At 42.5% G+C, this 25,050-nt stretch overlaps 2 protein-coding genes across 2 annotated transcripts; one reads left to right on the top strand and one right to left on the bottom strand.

The window, feature by feature from the left end:
- Positions 1-393: 393 nt before the first annotated feature.
- On the top strand, positions 394-1,338 carry LOC308251722 (olfactory receptor 7E178-like; the record flags this gene model as incomplete). The annotated part of the gene is made up of 1 exon (XM_080675444.1): positions 394-1,338. The coding sequence occupies one exon, from the start codon at positions 394-396 to the stop codon at positions 1,336-1,338; it is 945 nt and encodes a 314-aa protein (XP_080531570.1).
- An 11,930-nt stretch (positions 1,339-13,268) lies between these two features.
- LOC308251429 (olfactory receptor 7C1-like) lies at positions 13,269-14,201 on the bottom strand (the record flags this gene model as incomplete). The annotated part of the gene is made up of 1 exon (XM_080674816.1): positions 13,269-14,201. One exon carries the CDS (start codon positions 14,199-14,201, stop codon positions 13,269-13,271), a length of 933 nt encoding a protein of 310 aa, XP_080530942.1.
- Between the last annotated feature and the right edge of the window lie 10,849 nt (positions 14,202-25,050).

Genomic DNA, 25,050 nt, shown 5'->3' on the forward strand with positions numbered 1-25,050 from the left:
GTTAGAGTACAATTGCTTCTTAGTGTCTTTCAATTGGAATGATTTGTTTCTTAGAAAAGAATATTTCTCATCCCATATTTTCCTTCAAAAGTAGAAGGGTGATAGTTTATTCTGTTCATGGATTTGTTATTTCAAAATGTCATTTCTTTTCTAATATTCTGTGACCCAGTGACTCTAAAGTGGGTGTATATAGAAACTGGCAAATAGGTCAGACATCAATAAGGAAAGAGTTCTAAAAAGAATTAACGACTGAAACATGTTGCTGAAGGTAATGGGGCAATTGTATGTGATCCTCAAGTGTAAATAATTAATGTGTGAATTGCTTGGATCCAATATATGGATGCCTCTAGACTTGTTTCATTTATTTAACTTTCTCTCTCTCTTTTTCCAAAAATGTGTCCTATCTGCATAGAACCACAGAATCGAACAAGTGGCTCAGAATTCTTCCTCCTGGGACTCTCAGATGACCCAGAACTGCAGCCTCTTCTGTTTGGGCTGTTCCTGTCCATGTACCTGGTGACCATGCTTGGGAACCTACTCATTATCCTGGCTGTCATCTCTGACTGCCACCTCCACACACCTATGTACTTCTTCCTTTCCAATTTGTCCTTGGCTGACATCAGTTTCAGCACCACTACAGTTCCCAAGATGCTGCTGAACCTCCAGACACACAGCAAATCCATCACCTATGCAGGCTGCCTAACTCAGGTTATCCTTTTCCCTCTTTTCACATGTATGGACAGTCTACTCCTGGCTGTGATGGCCTATGACCGGTTGGTGGCCATTTGTCAGCCCCTACACTACCTGGTCATCATGAGCCCTCGCCTCTGTGGTTTGTTGGTCCTGCTGTCATTTTTCTTCAGCCTTTTGGTCTCCCAGCTGCACTACTTGATGGTGTCACAACTTAGCTTCTGTGCAGATGTGGAAATCCCTCATTTCTTATGTGAACCTTCTCAACTCTTCAAACTTGCCTGTTCTGACACCTCCACCAATGACATATTGATCTACTTTATTGGAACCATCTTTGGTGGTGCCCCACTCACATGGATCCTTTTCTCTTACTATAGAATTGTGTCCTCCATTCTGAGAATGCCATCATCAGGTTCAAAATATAAAGCCTTCTCTACCTGCGGCTCTCACTTGTCAGTTGTTTGCTTATTTTATGGAACAGGCCTTGGTGTGTACCTCAGTTCTGCTGTCTCATCTTCCCCAAGGAAAGATGCAGTGGCCTCAGTGATGTACACTGTGGTCATCCCCATGCTGAACCCCTTCATCTACAGCCTGAGGAACAGAGACATCAAGAGTGCCCTATGGAGGATGGTCCAAAGAATAGGCTGATCTCAATACTTGTGCTATCATTTTTGGTTGATAGGACTAAGAAAAGCAGCAAAATCAAACATATGCAACCAGAAATTCTGAATCAGCAGTCACACAGTGAAGATGTGTCTATATGAGTCTTTGCTTTCTGTTTACACTCTTTTCCCTCTTAGCACAGCTGTAATGAAATTGGGAGATTATTTTGGACTCCTACTTAAGTCGTAGCCCCTCCAGGATTATGCATAGTACATAGGTATAGCCTTCTCACTTTCCTTACGCATTCCCCAGGACTCTCGGTCATGAGGAGTCTTGTTTCATTATAAATAGAAAGCAAGTAGACAAATATGGGGGGCATATTGGTGTGTGTGTGTGTGTGTGTGTGTGTGTGGTGGTGGTGGTGGGGGCGCTGAGCAAAAAAGAGGGAGAACTCATTGACATGGACAACAGTGTGGAAATTATGTGGTGGAGGGGTGTGGATGGAGATGATAGAGTGCATTTGCGGGATAAGTGCTGATGGGAAAAATAAAAGAAGTGAAAAAGAAAAAATCATAGCTCTCTCTTTCTTGTTATTTATTCTTTCTATACTTTCCTCATGATTCTTCTCTCTTCTTCCATATTTTTGTTCCTTCATGATCTTGATCAGATCCTTGAGAAAAATGGGATGTCTATTTAATTTCTTGTCCAAACTAGGGTATTTTTAAATTAAAATGGGACAGCATCAGTAGTGAGTTTGAATAAATAGTTATCAACTGGGACTTTCCTAGCAAAACTGGGATATATGATTCCCAATATTCCTTTTTCCTATTCCATCTAACATCTTCTCAATCAATTACATAGCCAAGCATGAAAGGACAAATGCTGTATAATTCCACTTATGTGAGGCACCTAAAGTAGTCAGATTCATCCTATCTAATAAAGAGGGAATAATGCTAATTGACCCTCATGCCATCGCAAAGTTGGTGGCACCCACAACCAATAGAGAAGGAATATGCTAATTGACTGTCATGCCCTCAAAAGATGGTGGCACCCACAAGATGGCAGCGCCCAGTCCCCTCAGCCCCCCAGCCACCCAGGGCCAGCCTGAGGTGCAGGCAAGCCTTGGATGGTGGCTGCCCAGCTGCCCAGGGCCGCCCGAGGCTCAGGTAACCAAGGCCGGCCGAGGCTTGTGCTGCAGAAGTGGCAGCAGCAGAGGTGTGATAGGGGCATTGCCTTCCCCTGATTTCTGGGTCATCTCCCGCCCCTGTGGGCTCCCTGACTGTGAGAGGGGGCAGGACTGGCTGAGGGACCCCCACTCCAGTGCATGAATTTTCATGCACTGGGCCTCTAGTAGAGACATAAAGTACAATAGTGGTTGCCAGAGGTTGGGGGATGAAGGAATAGGGAGTTAGTGTTTAACTGGAAAATAAAGAGTTTCATTTTTGTAAGATGAAAAGAGTTCTGGAGATGGATGGTGGTGATGGTTTCACAGCAATGTGAATATAGTTAATACCACTGAACTCAACACTTAAAATGGCAAATTTTACATTAGATTATTTTCCACAATAAAGGAAAATATATCCTATAGGAATGAGGGACATGTTGCCCCAGATGTTGGGTATACCACTTCGCCCTCAGCATCAGCCCCCACAGGGATCTGCCTCAGCTGCAGAGATCCACCTAAACCAAGGTCATGTCTACTTCTGGAACAGCCCACTACCATGACATATGACCCCTTGTCACCAATTCCAGAAAATACTATAAGATCATCCTAGATCCAGACCTTCCTGGTGATTTTAGGAGGCCTTTGATGGATTTCAACTTGGCTTGACTTCTCCCACTAGCCTTCCTTGCTATAAAGAGTTTGCCAAACCACAAAGTCTGAGGGAAGAGACCCTGTAAGACTGTCTTCACTTCAGACACCAGCCACAAGTTCAGGAGTCCCCAGGGCTACCTTTACTTCAGTCCAGTAGGCCCTAAATTCAGGGACTGCCTCACATTAAAAAATGTGCTAGAATGACTCACACTGAGGCAATTTCTTCAGGTTCAATAATTCACCTGGATGAGTCACAGAACTTAGGATAGTGCTATACTTATGATTACAGTTTTATTATAGCAAAAGAAAACAAAATAGGACCAGTCCAAGAAGATACACATTGGGAAATATCTGAGAGGTCCCATATGTATAACTTGTTGTCCTCTCCCATGAATTTCTGATCCATTACCTCCTCCTGGCCACAATGTGACACAATACTCAGAGCCTTGCCAACCAGGTAGCACACCTGAGATTCAATGTCCAGAGTTGTTATTGAGGGCTCATTACATAGGTTTGACTAATTGAATTATTGCCCATTTGGTTAAATTCATAAATTCAACTCTCCTGCCCAGGGTTGACATAAGTTCACCTACAGCTCTGTCAGAGCCAGCAAGAGCCCTGCTCAGCACTGTTGCTCTGAGTTCATGTATTCCTCTAAATTCTTCCTGATGATGCTAGGGCAGGTTTATTCTTGATCCCTGCCCACTGTACTAACTGTTGGGAACTTAGTCCAAGTTCCTCCTTTATCCTCTGCTCAGTAGTTACAGGTGTCGGATCCGAGCCCCTCTGCCTAGGGCTGGACCTCCTTGGAAGCTGGGTCTTATACGAAGAAGCCATGAGAAGTTGTGGGTGTATAAGAATGAGTCTTTATTGTAGAAGCTAGTGGCCACATAGCCATCAGACAAGACAGTCTTTTATAGCAGTCCTATACAGGCAGGCAGTGTTCCAATGAGACAGGAAGCTGGACACAGGCTGGTTAACATGTACATCTTTCCCATAGCTATGGGTACAGAGACAAAGCAGCATTAGTCTCTGCACCCATAGCTATTATCTGAGCAGCCGAACGCTGCCCCCTAGACTCACTGCCTCACATCGTAGCTGTACCTAAGCTTTCTGCCTCAGCAGCTTCTCTAGCCTCTCTGGCTCAGCAGTTTCTCCTGTCTCACCTGCCCAGCACACTGGCTGGTCTCTGTAGCCTCACATAGTAACCACCTCCGAGCTTCTCTCCCAGCACACTGGCTGGTTAACATGGTAGCTATATCTGAGCTCTCTCTGAGCTCTTAGCCTTACATCATAGCAGTATCAGCTCTCAGCTCCATCTGAGCTCTCCTCTCTCCTGCACACATGGGAGCTACATTCTCTGTGCCATCAGCCTCTGCTTCTCACACTAGCTGGTCAGTAATATATATTACCACTTAGACAAAGAAGGCTGGTTGTCAACAGTGACATCAATCATTTGACTGTAGAAGGGCACAATGTACCGTGAGATTGCTGTGGCCTTGCAGCTATGTATGGTATCTTAGCCTAGGCACAGAGTGGCCTTGGACAGTCCGGTGTATTGACAAGGCCTCTGTGCTTTAATTGGCCTTGACTATCAGGCACCTCTGGCATGGTTCCCATAAGCTCCATCTCTCGATTTACATGGTTGGGCTTTTTGGCATGACCAATCCCCTTTTTGAGACATCTCATTAGCATAAACTATCAGCTATGGTCCATGGGGCCCACCACAAATAAGCAATCAATAACTCCTATCACTAGGGAAATTTCAAGGGCTTAAAGGTTACTTCCAAGGACCTAAGATGAAGGTCATATTTCTCTGTAAGTGGGGCCAAATTCATGACTACTGATCTGCTCTTCCACAGGTGTTGATTCCAGGAGCACTGGCTGGCAAACGCCCTGCATGCTAATCACTGTTACAGAGTCTGCTTTGCCAGGAAGCCACCTTGGGATATCCTCTTACTAATAAAATTATTTGGGGTATATTTTAAAGACAATTCCAAGAAGTTCTTTAAACAGTCAGAAATGATCTACAAATTACAAACCTAAGGTTGGATCAGTGTTGGGAAATTTCAAGGCGAAGAGATGAAGTATTGAATTTGGGACAGTAGAGAGGTCACCATAGAAAACCTTAATGAATCTAGACATCCAACCTCAAAGATGTTAGAAAGAAAGGGAGTGAAGAGTCTGAAATAATAAAGTAAAATAACATCTGCATGAGTATAATACTTCAAAAAGTTTATTTTAAAATATGAAACCCTAGGGTGTAAATAAAATATGAGTCAAGAATGATAATTTATTTGGCCTCTGTCATCTTCTTCAGACTTCTAGATGCCCTATGTCCAATCATAAGCACCCACCTGCCCCTGATTTTTGTTACAAGTTTGACCAGGTTCCCTTGATTCCTCTGTGGTATAGATTTGGAAGGCATTGAGAACAGGGTTAATGACACTGTGTAATACTAAAATTATTCCTGTCATCCTGAGAAGAGAAGGTTTCTGAACAATTGAGGAACATTCCAAGGCTTGTCCATTAGAACATAGAGATACGCAGACAGGTGACGTCAACTTGTGGAAGGAGCTTTAACTGCATGCTGGCAGACATCCTTCTTAACTCTCTTCTTGTTTCCATGGTCAACATTCACTAGCATATTACTGCTCAGATTTTCAGGTGAGAAATAATCTGCTCTCTTCAGACCACTGAGGCCCTCCAGATTTTGTCATTTTAGCTGTCCCCCATACCAAAGCAATAAATGATCTGAGCAACATTGCCTTAGTTATATGATTTGCTTGTCCCATTCTTCAAAAACAGTTCATATAAACATTTTGTTCTTGCAAGAGTGTCCTAAATGGCTTCTCAATGTTCACTTTCTCCTCCTTTACATGGCAGCCAGATTGATTTTTTAGGAGTAATCAGAACTTGAGACTTCTCTGCTTAGAACCTTCCAATCATTTTCTGTTAGTCCTAGAACGAAATTTGAACTCATTGCCAAGGTCTCTAAACCCTTCATACTCTAGTCTCTTCTATCCCTTTCCAACTCTCTCACTGGTCCCTGGATCAGCAATGTAAGCATCACTTGGGAGCTTATAAATGCAATTTTTCAGGCCCTACTCCACCTGCTAAATCAGATCCTCTGCCGCTGGGACCCATTATGGGTGATTCCATTGCATGCTAAGTTTGTCTAGACATATTGGCTTTCTTGTAGTTCTTCAAGCAGACTTCTTTGCGGCCTGAAGATCATTAAACTTAATTATCAATGAATAGAATATTCTTCCCCTTTCTTGATCAAATTTCCACTTAAATAACAGCACTTAAAGATGCCTGACCACCCACCTAAATTCTCCTGATGTTTTATCCATCAAGTTAGTCGCTATTCCTCTTTTTTTAGCATTGCCTTCTGAGTGAACGCACAGAATTTGAGTGTTATGAAAGACAATCTTTGTACCAGGCTGTCTGGACTATTCTGTCCCAAGTTAAACTGATGCATGTCATCAAGAAAGTGAGCTTTGCTCCTCTTCCAGTGCCATTTTTTTTGTGTGAAATGTTATATTATTGGCATAAACAAGCAAGACATTGGGCACTTTTACTGCCAAAAAATACTTAGGCAGAAATTTGTTATAGAGAAATTTCTAGAAAAGCTGTTGATTATGGCAAAGAAAAGTTGCATGAGACATACTCAAACAGGTAAACAATACTTATTTAAGATTATTGCAATAGGGGTTAAAACTATTGCAATAAGGGAGAGAAATTGAACTCAGCTCCACTGAGAGAGACAGGAAGATTTTTTAAATTGTATGATTCCATTTATATGAAATATCCAAAATAGGAAAATGGGTAGAGACAGAAAGTAGATTTATAACTGTGAGGAGATGTGGGTGTTGTGGAATAGGAAATTACTTTTTAAATTTTTTAATTACAGCTGACATTCAATATTATTTTTATGTTAGTTTCTGGTGTACAGCGTAGTAGGTAGAAGTTTATATAATTTATAAAGTGATACTATAATTTATCATATATAGTTATTACATATTATTGACTATATTTCCTATGCTGTACATTATTCCTTCATGACTATTTAATAACTACTGATTTGTATTTCTTTTTTTAAAATATACTTTATTTATTTTTTACAGAGAGGAAGGGAGAGGGATAGAGAGTTAGAAACATCGATCAGCTGCCTCCTGCACACTTCCCACTGGGTATGTGCCCACAACCAGGGTATGTGCCCACAACCAAGTTACATGCCCTTGACCGGAATCGAACCTGGGACCTTTGAGTCTGCAGGCCAATGCTCTATCCACTGAACCAAACTGGTTAGGGCTGGTTTGTATTTCTTAATCTCTACATTTTTCACCAAATCCCCCAACTCCCCTCCCATCTGGCAACCATCAGTTTGTTCTCTGTACCTATGAGTCTGTTTCTGTTTTATTTATTTATTTTGTGTCTAGGTTCCACATATAAGTGAAATCATATGGTATTTGTCTTTCTCTGACTGATTTATTTCACTTATCGTAATACCCTCTAAGTTCATCCATGTTGTTGCAATGGGTCACATTCCATTCTATTTTATTGCCAAGTAATATTTCATTGTATACAGGGTGGGGTAAAACTAGGTTACAGTTGTGAGTATACAAAACTGAGTTTATTCTTGTATTACTATTTACTAATTATTGTATTATTTTACATCTGAACAACTGTAAACCTACTTTTTCCCCACACTGTATATGTACCACTTCCCCTTTGTCCAATTGGTCTATTGATAGGCACACAGGCTGCTTCCAAATCTTGGCTATTGAAAATAATGCTGCAACAAACATAGAAGTGCACATGTCTTTTTGAATTAGTGTTTTGGATTTCTTCGCATAAATACCCAAGTGGAATTACTGGGTCATAAGGTAGCTCTATTTTTAATTTTTGAGAAATCCACAGACTGTTCTGCACAGTAGCAGCACCAGTTTGCAATCCCACCAACAGTATACAAGGACTTCCCTTTCCACATCCTTGCCAGCACTCATTGTTTATTTATTTCTTGATGATAGCCATCCTGACAGGTGTGAGGTGAATCTCATTGTGATTTCAATTTTCATTTCTCTGATGATTAGTGACGTTGAGCATCTTTTCATGTCTATTGCCCATCTGTGTGTCCTCTTTGAAGAAATATTAATTCAGGTCCTCAGCCCATTTTTAATTGGATTGTTTGTTTTTTGGTGTTAAATTGTAGGAGTTCTTTATAAATTTTGTATATTAACCCCTTATCAGATGCATCTTCTCCCAATAAGTAGGTTGTCTTTGCATATAATTGGTGGTTTCCTTTGACGTTCAAAAACTCTTTATTTTGATATAGTCCCATTTGTTTATTTTTTCCCTGTGTTTCCCTTGCCTGAGGAGATATATCAGAAAAAAAAACATTACTAAGAGCAATGATGGAGAGTTTACTGCTTGTTTTCTTCTAGGAGTTTTATGGTTTTGGGCCTTACATTCACATCTTTAATCTATTTTTAGTTTATTCTTGAATATAGTGTAAGAAGTTGGTCTAGTTTCTTTCTTTTTGTTTTGCATGTATCTCTCTAATTTAAGGCAGGGGGAATATATATATATATATATATATATATATATATATATATATATATATTGATTTCAGAGAGGAAGGGAGAGGGAGAGAGAGAAAAAAAATCAATGATGAGAGAGAAACATTGATCTGCTGCCTCCTGCACACCAACACTGGGGATCGAGCCTGCAACCCAGGCATGGTCCCTGACCAGGAATCAAACTGTAATCTCCTGGTTCATAGTTCAACACTTAACCACTGAGCCATGCTAGCTGGGCATAGACAGGGGGATTTTTAAAGATAGAGTGAGCTAATAGAAAAGTATTGGAAGCCCTGGCTGGTGTCGCTCTGAAGCATCCATCTTATATAAATACTGCTGTTTGAAATTTTAGCCCTGCTATTTGGCTTCTGAAAATTCTTGCTTGCTAAGACTACTCCCACTTCAGAGAGGCCATTAAACCTTCCCCAGACAAGGTTATCAGTGCTGGTGCCAGGCCAGGCCTCTGGTTGAGGTCTCGAGGCCCCAGCCCATACGGGCTCTTTAAGAACTTGCAAAAGGGGCCGGAAACACCCCATATTTGGGAGACAAAGAAGGTAAAAACATATAAATAAGGAACATTCCTGCATGTTGGGGCCCAGAATTTGAGAGACATTCTCCTCTGGACCCACGAGTAATAAATGTAACTCCATTTCTCTAAGTATTGCTTTGTTCTTCTTTGGTTTTCTGTAACAGCTCAGTTGGTTAGAGCATCATCCCATGCACAAAAGAGTAATGGGTTCAATTCCAGGTCAGGGCATGTACCCAGTTTGTGGATTTGATCCCTGTTTGGGGTACATATAGGAGGCACCAATTGATGGTTCTCTCTCTCCCTCTCTATTCCTCTCTCTCTGGGATCAGTGAAAAACATATCCTTGAGTGAGGGCTAAAAAAACACACAATAAGAATAGTACTGTGAGATGTTAGCAGGAAGTTTGTTAATGTGATTAGGCCATCTCTGTTTGCTAAGTGCTACTTATTGAATTTAGGCTCTTCCTACAGAAGATGGGAGATGGGAATGTTACTTTTCTTGATGATTGCATTTCAAAGGGAACGCTCCCAGGTATTTAAGAAGATGCTCCTAAATGTATTTACATTTCAAAGTGATACCATTGTAATTAGCTACTTATTAATAATAGGAAAGAAGCAAAGGGAAGGCCAGACATTATAGGCATGTCAGTTGGGCAGCTTCACAAGGAAGCCGTGGCTTACACTCCCCAGGGAATCACCTGCCCATTCCCTGCCGAATCACTGGGGTGGGGGTGGGGGGCGGGGAAGGGGCCTAACAATGAGAGACACATGCACAATGAAGTTGGGGTGACTAGGGAAGGCCTGTCAGTCAAGCTTGGGGAATCCTGGTTGGGCCAGAATGAGTAAAGTCAATGCAAGTCTGCAAAAATTTGGGGTACATAATCCAGTGGTCGGCAAACTCATTAGTCAACAGAGCCAAATATCAACAGTACAACGATTGAAATTTCTTTTGAGAGCCCAATTTTTTAAACTTAAACTTCTTCTAAAGCCACTTCTTCAAAATAGACTTGCCCAGGCTGTGGTATTTTGTGGAAGAGCCACACTCAAGGGGCCAAAAAGCCGCATGTGGCTCGCGAGTGGCAGTTTGCCGAAGTTCTAAACAAAGATCACTCCAGTCTAGGCTCTTGGCTTGTGGCTTACTCTGGGCTTCCCTGCATTTGTCTGTGTTTCCTTCATAGCCATGTGTCCTTAAAGACCTCACATGCAATGGACTAATGGACTGCGGTGGGAAACACAAACTAGGCTAGCCTGATGTTGCAATGGACTCTGCCTTAACATGAAAAGGAAACGCTGGACAATGGTTCAGATTCCAGCCCTATTGAAGCCACAGATACATTCTTTCTTGGTGGAACAAAGAGAAATGGGACTTTGGAAACTCAGGGGTGTGATTCTGGTAATGGGGAAGGGCATAGAATAAAAATAGAGCCACAATTGTCTAATAATTATTCACCTTACTACCAATAGATAAGTTTTCTTACAGACCCTGGGAAACTAGAGGATGAAACAAGGCTGTAGAAAGATAAGATGCCTCGATGGGTCCATTACTCAGAAAAGAAATACATTTTGAGAACAAACAAGGACAGGACACTCTTTGATTTGGTTGCTGTGCCCGGACCCTGACCCCTTTGGGGAGTTTTTCTCAGGAACGCTGACCATTCTCCAGTCCCAGGAATGGGCTGAGCTGTTTGTAACATCATAGAAGATTAGCCACCTTGTTATCGGACTTTGAGCACCTGAAGGCTGGACTGCCATCTCTATCCTCCATTTTCCATATTATACTTGCGACTCACAGCTGCACTTAGCTATCTTCTCCCTCCTGTGTATATAATCAGCCTACTGGTGAGGGGGGTCAGAGCAGAATTTCCAGGGTGACCGACTGCTCTCCCATACTACCGGCATTATTGGCATTAACTCTCATATGTGATTCAACCCTGTCTCTTTAATTTGGCTCAAGTAGTGACAGGTGGCCTTGGACCCATTGTGTTTGGTTTCAGTTCCACAGAAATAAAACTTTCTATGATACCTCATCTTCCCATGGGGGCCTCTGGAAATTCTTATTTCAATGGTACCCCTAGGACCTACTTCCACCAATAACAAAAGGGGCATGAAAAGAATCTTCATTGATACATTTTCTAAAGTAAATGCTTTAAAAAAGAGAGCTCAGGGGCCTAAATCAAGTAATAAATTGGTTTCAAGTTTAGCTAAGCTGAGGTAAATGTTAAATCAATTGATATGCAAAATTTCTGTTGTTTTAACTTTGTAATTCTTGTGTTTATTTTTTTAAATATGGTTCCATTAATGAATCTCCATACCAAAGCAGAGGTTTTAAATTATGTTTACAATTTTCTTGAGTTCTAAAATAAAATGGCAGCAATAACTGTGAGAAGCAAGGTAGATAAATTATTGAACAACAAATCCACAATGGCAACTGGGGTCCAAGAACTACAGGGATCTGTGGTGGTGGCAACATATCATAGAGGAGCGGACATGGAAAGTATTTTTTATTTTTTTATTTTTTTTAAATATATTTTATTGATATTTTACAGAGAGGAAGGGAGAGGGATAGAGAGTTAGAAACATCGATGAGAGAGAAACATCGATCAGCTGCCTCCTGCACACCTCCTACTGGGGATGTGCCCGCAACTAAGGTACGTGCCCTTGACCGGAATCGAACCTGGGACCTTTCAGTCCGCAGGCTGACGCTCTATCCACTGAGCCAAACCGGTTTTGGCCATGGAAAGTATTTTTTAACTGAGAGAACCAAAAATATCAAGGGCAGGAAAAAAAAGTCACATGGCAGCTACCACAATTGAAAATCATTTATTCATCTTCCAATTTCCAAACCCAAGTCTGTTTTCAGACTCAAATCCTGGAGATCAATAGGGATTTTGTTTCTGCATTTTGGAAGCCAATTATATGGTTCTTTGAAATGGTAATATCCCTCAAGGACACCACTTGGGGGTAAGATGATTCTGTTAGACTCCTTCCATTCTGGAGTGGGCAGTGATTCATCTTTACCGAGATGAATATTTACACATTTTTGTTTGCTTTTCCTGTCTGCATTCCTTAGCAAACACCACCACCCAAAGACTTAAAACATCCAATTTCTTTATGGTGAAGAAGATATGCAAATAAACATGACATATCAGGAGATCCACATGTCCTAACATACTCTGTATCACCCAAAGCCTCTCAGCATCATATACATAGATTGGCAATTCTATGGCTCAATTATTGCTCTTCTGAATTATAATACAGTGCTCTGTCCTGAAATCATACTTAGAGATATGTCCCTTTCAGCCAGATTTTGTCACTATTTGGACTCTTCTATATTAGTCTTGGTGAATTCACCTACAAAATTAGACTAGACTGAATAACTTACTAGCACCTGATCAAATATAATATTCTGGGTCCTATAGTTTTCCTATCTTCACTGATACATTTTTATAGCTTATTTTGCAAATGAACTAAGCAAACATATGGAGAAAAGTTCAACCTCACTAATAACCAAATAAATAATGAATCCACCAGAATATTTTCTGTTGGACATATAACGTCATATGATAAACTCCGAGACATGATTTAAGTTCTGTGAGGGCAAAGTTTTAATCTTTTTTTTTTTCCTCACTGCTGTATTCCCAACACCTACAACAGCATGGCACACCAAAAGTGCCCAATAATTATTGTTGAATGAGTGACTCTAGTAAGAATTAACAATGGTTCTCAATAAAATGCACTATGTTGTAATTCTTATTCAGCTGTTCCAAGTTGATTTCTGAAGTGGCTGGTCTTGACCTGCAGGGCTGGAGATCCAAGCTGAGGTGCAATAATGGATAAGTAAAAGGAAAGCATGAGGATAGTAGAACTGAGAATAACAGAGGCGTCACCATAAGAGGTTAAGACAGAGTTTTAAAAGGCAATTGTAACCAAAGTCACTTACAGAGTATTGGATGAGAGGCAAAATCCAATGTGATTAAGAGGTGGAATTTCTTTAGCCAACTGCTGCTACCACTGTCAGCCTAAAATCCCAAGATGAATGTTCCCATTTATTGAACATAGAATGTTCTCCCAAGAACTTTTTGCAGGGCCCTCATAATGTCCCTGTTCCGCAGGCTATAGATGAAGGGGTTCAGCATTGGGGTGACCACAGTGTACATCACCGAGGCAATCATGCCCCTCCAGGAAGATGCATTAGAACCAAGATACACACCAAGGCCTGTCCCATAGAATAAAGAAACCACGGACAGGTGGGACCCACAGGTAGAAAATGCTTTATATTTCCCATCTGCTGATGGGATTCTCAGGATTGAGGAGACAATTTGAATATAGGAGAAAAGGATGCCTGAGAAGGGAATAATGCCAAGAAGGCCAGTCACCATATACAGTATGATGTGATTGATGAGTGTGTCTGAGCAGGCAAGTGTGAGGGCCCAAGCAAGCTCACAATAAAAGTGTGAAATTGCCCGGCTGGTACAGAAAGACAGCCGCAACATCAACAGACTCTGGATCAGGGAGTACGTTAAGCTGATGAACCAGGACACAAGAACCAGCTGGCCACAGAGACGGGGGTTCATGATGACTGGGTAGTATAAGGGGTGACAGATGGCCACAAACCGGTCATAAGCCATCACAGTGAGGAGAAAAGTATCCATACCTCCAAAAACCAAGAAAAAAAATATCTGGGTGATGCAGCCTGTATAGGTGATGGCTTTGTTCTGTGTCTGGATGTTAACCAGCATTTTCGGGATGGTGGTGGAGGTGAAACAGATGTCAACAAAGGATAGGTTGGAGAGGAAGAAGTACATGGGCGTGTGGAGGTGGGAGTCAGAGCTGACGGCCAAGATAATGAGCAGGTTCCCGAGCATGGTGACCACAAACATGGACAGGAACAGCCCAAACAGGATGGGTTGATGCTCTGAGTCTTGGGTAAATCCCAGAAGTAAAAAATCTGAAACACTTGTTTCATTTCCTGGTTCCATGTGACTGACACATTAGCTAGATGTCTGAGGAAAGAAAATAACATGAAATAGACACTGGACAGACTCTAGATTGCTTCTACTTTAAAATTTTTTTGAAGTAAATGACTGGGCATAAAAGCCTTAACTACAAAATTTAGGAATTCATTATTCCGCTATTTGTTACATGCAATATTTTGTAATGTTGATCAACCCTTGCCCATTATCCTCTGGAACACTCATACATCTTCTTCATCTCTGGCTTAGCATTATCTCTAAACAGTTAAGAGCAACTTTGGGCCTTAGAGGAGAAATGGTTGTACTCACTGTAACGCAAATTGTGGAGCATGAGGTCTGGTGAAGCTCAGTAACTTGATCTGGGTTGTCAGCATTCTCTGGGACTCAGAAAAGGGTCCATGTCTCAGAGGTAAGAAAATTTAAGAGTATCTGTCAAATATCTGGACAGAGTATTGAAGGATGAGTAGAATGTAGGTTTACTTCTCAAAGAAAAAGAAAAAAAAAAACAAAAGAAAATATTTTCACCAAATAAGAAACCACGTTCACAAATGCTTAACGCTTAATGTACCAGGGACCAGTTACACCTTGTAGGAACAGGGCCAGATGCTTCCTGGACATTCGTCATTTGACCAAATACCCTTCATCTGTGAAGTTAAGAGACTGGTTAAAATGCTCAAAGAAAGAGCAGATTTCAAGGCTTAAACCATTGCAGGACCCTAAGACACAACTACAAAGGTCATGTAATACAGAATTTTGAGTCATGTTGTCTACAATGTTCATTGAATATTGAGGGAAGGATAAATTGCACCAGGATTTTCACATATGAGCCAGAAAGGATGAGATTCAGATTTGGCACACACATGCTGGTGATGCTTAGAGTGGGGCTGGGAGCATGGGGACACTCATCTAGAGCCCATCTACCCTCTGACTCTCTTCACTCCAAGTCCTAAGGGTCTTGTAACCAAGGAATGGGTCCTATAACCAGGGACAAGAAACAGCATAACACCATACATGGATCTTCAGTATTCTGTTTTACCTTGTTATACGTATTTTTCTACACTTGCTATTCCACAATTCCCCTAACCACAAGAGAGACCACCATTAGCTGTCATCACTGTCAGTCTTCTTTAGTATAAAAATCAAAGTGGGAGGGCAAGGGTTCAAAAGGGACAAACTTACTGTACTGCATTTTTGAAAGTTACTAAAAGAGTAGATCTTAAAAGTTCCCATCACACAGACACACAAAAGAATGTTTGTAACTATTTATGGTGAAGGATACTAGCTAGACTTATTGTGGCGATCATTTTGCAATATATACAAATAATGAATCATTATGTTATATGCCTGAAACTAATATAAGGTTACATGTCAATTATATCTCAATTTTTAAAACCACAAAGCAGATAGTGTCTCTAGGTGGTATAAAAATGGCCATATCAGATGCAAATTTTTTAGCAATGGATGAATATCTTTGTTTGACCCTTTGGAGGAGGGGTGGTTTGCAATAATCTCTGGTGGTTTCTGATCAATTGAGAGCAAATTGTAATGACACATTTCTAAAGTATTATTACTTGTAAAAGGTTCTCTTGACTTTTGCTAAGTGTAGCTTGCTGTCTTGCATTTGATTTATTTTATTTTTTTAGCAGAATAAGAGTGAGTGCGTGGGAGCTTCCTAGGATCTGAATATTCTCTTGACTGTGCTGTGTGTTAAAAGCATCAACTGCATTGGAAAAGAGGAAACCATTTCATTTCTTACTAGTCTATTGTAGGGGCTTCCTTCCTGGTCTCCAGTTTTACCTTAGATTCCTCCACACAACTGTCTGACTGAGATTTTCATAAGAGAAATCTGATGGTGTCACTCCAGTGCCTAAAATATTTAGAATGCCTTTGTGCCACCTTCTGAGAACATATAGACTCCTTGGTGTATCAGGGCTCCACTCTGACCCTCCAGCCTTATTTCTCACCACTTCTCAGCTTTTTATTATTATTATTATTGCTTAAAGTATTACAAATAGTAGCACATATGTCTCCTTTTACCCCCATTGACCTCCCCCCGGCCTCTCCCAACCCCCGGCACATGCCCTCACCCCCCCCCCCCCCCAGTGTCTGTGTCCATTGGTTATGCTTATATGCACGCATACAAGTCCTTTGGTTGATCTTTTACCCCTCCCCCAACCCTCCCTTGCCTTCCTGCACTCCTCAGCTTTTATACTAAACTAGAGGCCTAGTGCATGAATTCATGCACTGGTGGGGTCCAGCAGGCCCGCACTGATGGGGGCTTTTGGGGCGGGCTGGCTGGGGTGGGGGACTGATTGGAGGCAGGGCTGGCCAGGGCGAGGGGCCACGGGGGGGTTTGCCGGCTAGCCCCGCCACCAATCGGGGTGGGGGGGTTCACTGGGGGGCGAGCCAGCCTCAGGGAGGGGCCATGGGCATTCTGGTCATTTTGCCATTCAGTCTATTTGCATATTACCTTTTATTATATAGGATTCTGATCATTCTGGAAGCTTTTCTTTGCCCAGATGGGCCATAATCCCTTATGTCTCTGAAACTTTTCAAGACCTTCTCCCTCTGCCTAAACCTCCCTCTACTTGGTGCTTTTGATTCCTACCTACTTAGGTAACTCCCAACTGCCTCATTCTCAACACTAGTGAGTTCTTAGCACAATAGGGACTCTCCATATTGGTTGGTGGCAGATTTAATAAATGGATGAGCCTACAAGCCAATATTTTCCCATTGCTGCAGCTAGCTCATCATGTAGTCCCTGAATGTGCATTACTCTATAAACTTTACCACTTCTTACCCTCAAAGAAGTTTCTACGTGGAGAGAGGATAAGATGTTGATGGAGAAAAGGTAGAAAGGGAGACAGAAAAGGAACATAAACTTTCTGCTCATTAATTTGCCAGGTCCTCTTCTCAGTCCTGGGCAATATTCATTCCCAATGTTGACCCTCCAGGTCCCATTTTCTCTTGTTCTTACATATCACCTGGGATCTTTACCCATAGTTGCATCAACAACTGCTTTTCCACAGCCTTTGTCTGAAATACCTCCATATACATTCCTGGCTTTCTGTCATAATTATCCAGAGGCACAAACAGAATGTGACTGAGAGACTAAACAGGGAAATGACAAGTGTACAAACACGTCACAAATAATTAATTGTCACAGTTATTTTTTGGGGATTATAAATGAAGACATTCATCATCTTCCAATTCCCTTCCTGGAAGTCCCTCAACATTCCTACTCTCAGTCCTTTTACTTGCATGTGAAACTGCTAACTACTCTTCATCCGTGTATGAGGAGCCATTGCCTCCTGTGTGCTCCCTCCTCAAACAGTTGAAGATACAATTTGCAAGAGAGAGCTATACAGGAAAGTGAATAACAACAACCATTCTTTTACCTCTGATTACAGGACCCCCAGGGCCTGAGAACGAGAGAGCCAGAAGATAGGCAGACATTGGCAAATGCCCCCTTTCTCCATCTTCTCAGTGCTGCTTTAAGCATCACCTCATACTTTTGGACTGATATGCAAACATCCTGGTGCAATTTCTCTCTTCTTACAAGTACACCAGGTCCTCAAATAACATTATTTGATTCAACATTGTTTTGTTAAAAATTGATGAGATGCTATAGGAACTTAACTCTTGTTTGTAGCAATTAGATTAGCCTGTGGTAAAATTGGTGTTGTTACATGTTACTTCTTCACAGTCCAGGAACCTATTGAGGAAAAGACTTAGCGAGGACTTAGTGTATTTCATGAGCACCATGAAGGGTAGTATTAAAATTCTTTCCATGATCTTTGCTGATTTGAGGAATGGTTAAAGAAGGGTCATCCTCTGAAGCTGGAATGTGTTCTCAGATGCTCATTGCTTCCTTGGAGGAAGAGATGAATGGCCCATGGGAACCTTCCAGGTTTAAGAAAGATGTGTATTTGATGAAGGGAAGAATGTAATTATTTGGCCCAAGAGATTATTTTATGCCTAGGATTGTAAAATATTGCTTCCTTGAGCCAAATAAAGAGATTGAGACAGTGAAAGGTATCCAATGAAAAAAATCATGGGAATGAGGGAGAGAAACTAATGAGAATGCATCTTATTCCAATGGACAAAGCCGGGGTGGGGGTGGAGGGGCTGGATGCTGCAGGGTTTTTTCTTAGGTTCTGGAATTCAAATCCACTACAATGATCCCCCCCCCTCATATGTCCCATCTGGAGTTGCAGAAGCAACTGAGTTATGATTTAAATGGGTCATGAAATGAGTAATCACATTCATCTTAAGAAAGAGTTTCCCACACAATAGAAACCTTTTACCTTAGGACCAGAGGTTAGAAATCAGAAGTGGAGAATACAGCCATTTGTCACTTACATGCTCCTCTTTACTCATGCACCAAATACATATGTCCTATTCTGTTTCTAGAATCTCATGTCAGTGAGCAATTCTTTTGAGTCATGCTGGGAAGTAGAGAACTGAACCAGGCTGTTTGTCAGTCACTGAAAAACTTCTGGAAGCCACTTGGCAAGGAGGCCTTCTTTGGGACATGGTCCCTATCCCCAGGGAGCCCACCTTCCAGAGATGGATGCACAAACAGGTCATCATAATACAGTGAATCAAATGATAAGGTGAAGGCATCAGGAGAGTATAGTACCTAGAGGAGTCCCAAATCTAGCCTGGACTGATGGAGTCAGGGAAGAATTCCTAGAGTAAGAGATCCCTGGGCAAGTAGTTATACAGGTGGATTATTGAGTAGGATCTTTCCTTGCAGAGAAGAGAGCAAGGGGGAAAGTCTATAAGCAAGAAGCAGCGTGGGACAGAGTGCTTTTAACAACTTTCTGAAGCACACAGTGGGAGATGGGAACAGTGAAGAATTAGGTTAGAGAGGTGACCTGGGAACCTTGGAAAGAGGAATGGATAAGGAATGGGGGTTGTGGGGGAACTGCAACCAAAGGAGTGATGTGATTTGTATCACAGTTTTCCTTTGTGTCTTGAGTGAAAGATGGATTTAAAGCCAACAAAAGTAAGGACACAGGGAATAGGTTGGGGAACTCTCATATCATTAAAGAGCCAACTCACTTGTTTTAAATAAGAGGAACAAAGGCCAAAGCGGTGAAGAAGTAATTCTGATCTTGCTAAATGTTTCCATATCCTTGATTAAGAATGAGACCTGACACCCAAATAGAATCAAGGGGAACTAAGGGGAAAGGGACATATGAGTGTTTCCTAGAATTCCCAGAGCAAAAGGGTAAGATGTCAATAAGGGATTAGATGTTGGACTTTCCTACATCCTTTCCTTTTCCTCTCTCACCCACCGCACCCCAGTCTGTATACACTGTGGTCCTAGATACGAGGGACCTCAGACCCTTCCCTCTTGAAGATCCCTAATAATAGCAAGGATAAGGGTGCATGTGGGAGGATGGGAAGGAAAGATCATTTTTCAGAAACAGGAGATGTTCCCAAGTAAAGGAGGTGGCAAAGAAGAATTATTTATCTAGGCTGAGTGAAGATGAAGGCTCTGGAGCTCTTGGACCAGGTAACAAGAGAAAAGAAGAGATCTAGAGGCTATAAAGAACCTAACTCTCTATCAGCACCTGAGGCATCCATTTGTAAAACAAACACTGGTAACTATACCAATATACAGTGTGTTTCTGAAAAGGGCTATGGCGTCAGAGTGGCCTTTTCCTCCCCCTTCCCATAATTTCCATCAACCATCCCAGGGGTTCTCAAACTACGGCCCGCGGGCCACATGCAGCCCGCCGAGGACATTTATCCGGCCCACCGGGTGCCGCTGCCTGTCCTGCTTAGCAGCCGACTCGTCCCGGGCCTGCAGTGCGCATAGGAATTTGTTCATAGTTTTTTTTTTTTAAACTATAGTCCAGCCCTCCAACGGTCTGAGGGACAGTGAACTGGCCCCCTGTTTAAAAAGTTTGAGGACCCCTGAACCAAATATCATATACCGGTAACTGAAATAAACACTCCTCATGCAATGGTAACGTCAAACAAGAAGTCTAGCCATTCACCCTCTCAAGCAAGTAACCTCTAGAACTTATTCTCCATAGACAGCCCTTTGTTTAACAACAATCAATACACTATTCACTCCAACACCTTATTTCCCTCTTTCCTACAACACTTACTGGGATCTGCAGGCTTGGTAATGTGGACCCACCACAGGGCCAACTCCCCTGAATCTTGTTCTTTCATGGAAGTTGGTGATAAAGAAAGAAGGGATACAGAGCCAGCCTTGTGGTACAGGGATTTGCAGGTTCCTTCTGGAGAAGGCATGAGTGTCTTGGGTGTGGCACATTAGAGCCTTGGTTACTATAAGCTGATGTTACAGGTTTGTTGCCCTGGGGGCAGAATCCCCTTTGAAGCTTGTTAGACAAATTGATCAATGGATCTTTGATTCCTCTATCAGGTTGACTCTTCAGGGACAGGGGTCACAAAGGAAAAGGTCTCTGTCTTGCCAATTCCTTGTCCCTGGAGATGAACAAATGGACCAGCTCTGATTTTTTTTTCTTCATTTGGATTTCTTTTCTCTGGAAAGAATTAGTCTTTCTTGAATCTCCTCTTGGGAACAAGTGTCATCATCTTCGGACTTATAGTTTCCTCACTGGAGAGATGGTTGAGTAGCAAAGGGTCCCAGGATTCATTAGGGTAATGGTTCTCAATCATTAGCTTGCACTAAGATGACCTTGAGGATTTGTTAGACAGATTTCAGAGTTCCATTCCCCAATTTCTGTCTTGGTAGACCTGAGTTTGTGATCATTAGAAATTTTCACAACCAAATTTTGCTGGTCTCTATGACAATCCACTGAGACCCATTGCCATGGAGTAATGTTTCACAATTTTAGCTTTATCAAAACTATCAATTGAGGCTCTTGTTAATATATATCTTCCCAGACTTATACGTATCCTCAACTCATGTAGTTAACATCTCTAGGCGTAGAGTCTGAAAATCTACTTTTTAAAAAAGTTGCAATGGTTTACTTTATTTTATTTATATTTATATGTTTATTATGCACACATATATATATATATACTGGTGGGCATGGCTTGTGGGTGTAGTGGAGTGATGGGGCAGTTGGGGAAGATCAGGCCTGCAGGGGAGAGCAGTTGGGGGGGACCAGGCCTGCAGGGGAGGGCAGTTAGGGGTGACCAGGCCTACAGGGGAGGGTAGTTAGGGGAAAACAGGCTGGCAGGGGAGCAGTTAGGCATCAATCAGGCTGGCAGGGGAGTGGTTAGGGGGTGATCAGCCTGGCAGGCAGAAGTGGTTAGGGACAATCAGGAAGGCAGGCAGGTGAGCAGTTGGGAGCCAGTAGTCCTGGATTGTGAGAGGGATGTCTGACTTTCCGTTTAGGCCTGATCCCACCAGGATCGGGCTTAAAGGGGCAGTCAGACATCCCTTGAGGGGTCCCAGATTGGAGAGGGTGCAGGCTGGGCTGAGGGACACCCCCCCCCGTGCATGAATTTCGTGTACCGGGCCTCTAGTATATGTATACTAGAGGTGTGTGTCCTTCAGCCCAGCCTGCACCCTCTCCAATCTGGGACCCCTCGAGGAATGTCCCGTAGGATCAGGCCTAAATGGGCAGTTGGACATCCCTCTCACAATCCAGGACTGCTGGGTCCCAACTGCTCGCCTGCCTGCCTTCCTGATTGCCCCTAACCACTTCTGCCTGATCACCCCCTAACCGCTCCCCTACCAGCCTGATTGATGCCTAACTGCTCCCCTGCTAGCCTGTTTTCCCCTAACTACCCTCCCCTGCAGGCCTGGTCACCCCTAACTTCCCTCCCCTGAAGGCCTGGTCACCCCTAACTGCCCTCCTCTACAGGCCTGATCACCCCTAACTGCCCTCCCCTGTAGGCCTGGTCCCCCCCAACTGCCCTCCCCTGCAGGCTTGATCACCCCAAACTGCCCTCCCTTGCAGGCCTGGTCCCTCCCAACTCCCCTCCCCTGCTGGCCATCTTGTGGTGGCCATCTTGTGTCCACATGGGGGCAGCCATCTTGTGTGTTGGAGTGATGGTCAATTTGGATATTACTCTTTTATTAGATAGGATACATATGCCAGTTTAATCATTTTTAATATACAGTTTTGTGGCATTAAGTATATTAACAATATCATCCAACCATCAACACTATCCATTTCTAGACCCTTTTCATCATTCCAAACAGAAGCTCTATACCCATTAGACAACAACTCCCCATTCTTCTCTTCCCCCAGCCCATTGATACCTCTATTCTAATTTCTGTCTCTATGTATTTGCCTATTTTAGGTACCTCATAAGTGAACTCATAGAATACTTATCATTTTGTGTCTGACTTGTCCCACTTAGCATAATATTTTCAAATTTCAACCATGTTGCACATGTCTCAGAATTTCATTTCTTTAAAAAATCTGAGCACACAAAAAAAATCTGAGTACAAATCCTGGAAAGGCCCAGTGATCCCTATTTTGCCCTTTTCTTGTTCTTTGGAGAAAACTGATGAGCTAAAGAGTGAAAATATCAGATTAGTGAATCTGAAAGATTTTGATAGGGACTTTTCACCTGGGTGTCATTAATCAAATATTTATTGAACTAGAGGCCAGGTGCATGAGAATTCATGCATGGGAGAAACCAAGATGGAAGCATAGGTAAACACCTAAACTGCTGCCTCACACAAGAATATCAAAACTACAACTAAAAGACAAAATAGACATCATCCAGAACCACAGGGAAGCTAGCTGAGTGGAAATTCTACAACTAGAAGAAAAGAAGAAAGCACATTGAGACTCAGAGGAGCTACAAAAGGCTGAGGTACGGAGGCTCGCACGCGAAGAGGAAGGGTAGCTGTGTGCATGGGCGGCTGAGTGCACGGCTGGCTTTCTAAAGCAGGAGGGAGAAAGAAACTCCCCACTGCATTGAACTCCAGCCCCGGGCGAGACACTGGTAAACCAGACTCATTTGGGGAGGAATCTGGACTGTCAGGATAAAGAAAGCACACTGAGACTCGGGAGCTGCACAAGGCAGGGGTCTAGAGGCACGCATGCACGTGTGCAGAGAGGACTGACTGCTGAATGCACGGGAGGCTGAGTGCGAGGCTGGCTTTCTAAAGCAGGAGGAAGACAGAAGCTCCTGACTGCGTTGAACTCCAGTTCCAGGCAAGTTTTTTGGAACCCCAACTCATTTGGGGAGAAACTGGACTGTCTGGTAGTGGGCGAAACTCGAGGGCGGCTTGCTCTCAGAGATGCTTGCAGCGAATACTGAGGGACACTGAGACCCAGGGGCCTCATAGGGCAGGGCTGATGGGAAACCAAGGCTGTCTGCTCCACCCTGAAACTCTGCCCCATCCAAGCTGAGCACAGAGGCTTTTGCAATTTTGTAAGTCTTGTCTCATAAGAGTGTCTCCAGCACAGAGTGTTCCCAGCGTAGACACAGCTGACCCTCACAGCCAATTGGCCTGGAGGTCAATTCCTCCCAGTGATACCAACAACAATCAAGACTTAACTACAACAAGGCTGAGCACACAGTCCACAAAGGGGTACACCAAGAGTGTCCACCTCAGGTAACTGGGGAGGCTGAGCCACTGTGCCCTAGAGGACACCTACCGCACAAAGCTACTCTACCAACTCAGGGAAGCAACGAAAATGTGGAGACAAAGAAACAGATCACAAATGAAAGAAAAGGAGGAAAACAAATGACTGGATATAGAGTTCAAAACCACGGTTATAAGGTTTTTCAAGAATTTCCTAGAAAAGGCCGATAAATTTAACGAGACCCTCGAGGAAATGAAAAAGGACCAACTAGAAATTAAACATACACTGACTGAAATAAAAAATATTATACAGAGACCTAACAGTAGACTAGAGGACCGCAAGAATCAAGTCAAAGAGTTGAAATACAAAGCAGCAAAAAACACTCAGCTGGAAAAGCAAAAAGAAAAAAGAATCCAAAAATTTGAAGATAGTGTAAGGAGCCTCTGAGACAACCTCAAGTGTACCAACATCAGAATTATGGGGGTGCCAGAAGAAGAGAGAGAGCAAGATACTGAAAACCTATTTGAAGAAATAATGACAGAAAACTTCCCCCACCTGGTGAGAGAAATAGACTTACAAGTCCAGGAATCACAGAGAACCCCAAACAAAAGGAATCCAAAGAGGACCACACCAAGACACATCATAATTAAAATGCCAAGGTCAAAAGACAAAGAGAGAATATTAAAAGCAGCAAGACAAAAACAGTTAGTTACCTACAAGGGAGCACCCATACGACTGTCAGCTGATATCTCAACAGAAATTATGCAGGCCAGACGGGAGTGGCAAGAAATATTCAAAGTGAGGAATAGCAAGAACCTACAACCAAGATTACTCTACCCAGCAAAGCTATCATTCAGAATTGAAGGTCAGATAAAGAGCTTCACAGATAAGAAAAAGCTAAAGGAGTTCATCACCACCAAACTAGTATTATATGAAATGCTGAAAGGTATTCTTTAAGAAGAGGAAGAAGAAGAAAAAGGTAAAGATAAAAATTATGAACAACTAATACATGTCTATCAACAAGTGAATCTAAAAATCAAGTGAATTAAAAATCTGATGAACAGAATAAACTGGTGAATATAATAGAATCAGGAGCATAGAAAGAGAGTGGACTGACAATTCTCGGGGGGAAAGGGGTGTGGGAGGTGCGGGAAGAGACTGGACAAAAAGTGTACACCTATGGATGAGGACAGTGGGGGAGAGGTAAAGGCAGAGGGTGGGGTGGGAACTGGGTGGAGGGGAGCTATGGGAGGAAAAACGAGGCACAATTGTAATAATCTGATCAATAAAGATTTATTAAATTAAAAAAAAAGAAAATTCATGCACTGGAGCGGGAGGGGTGGGGGGTCCCT

The sequence above is a fragment of the Plecotus auritus genome, assembly GCF_963455305.1.
Source record: "Plecotus auritus genome assembly, chromosome: 6".
Classification (NCBI taxonomy): domain Eukaryota; kingdom Metazoa; phylum Chordata; class Mammalia; order Chiroptera; family Vespertilionidae; genus Plecotus; species Plecotus auritus.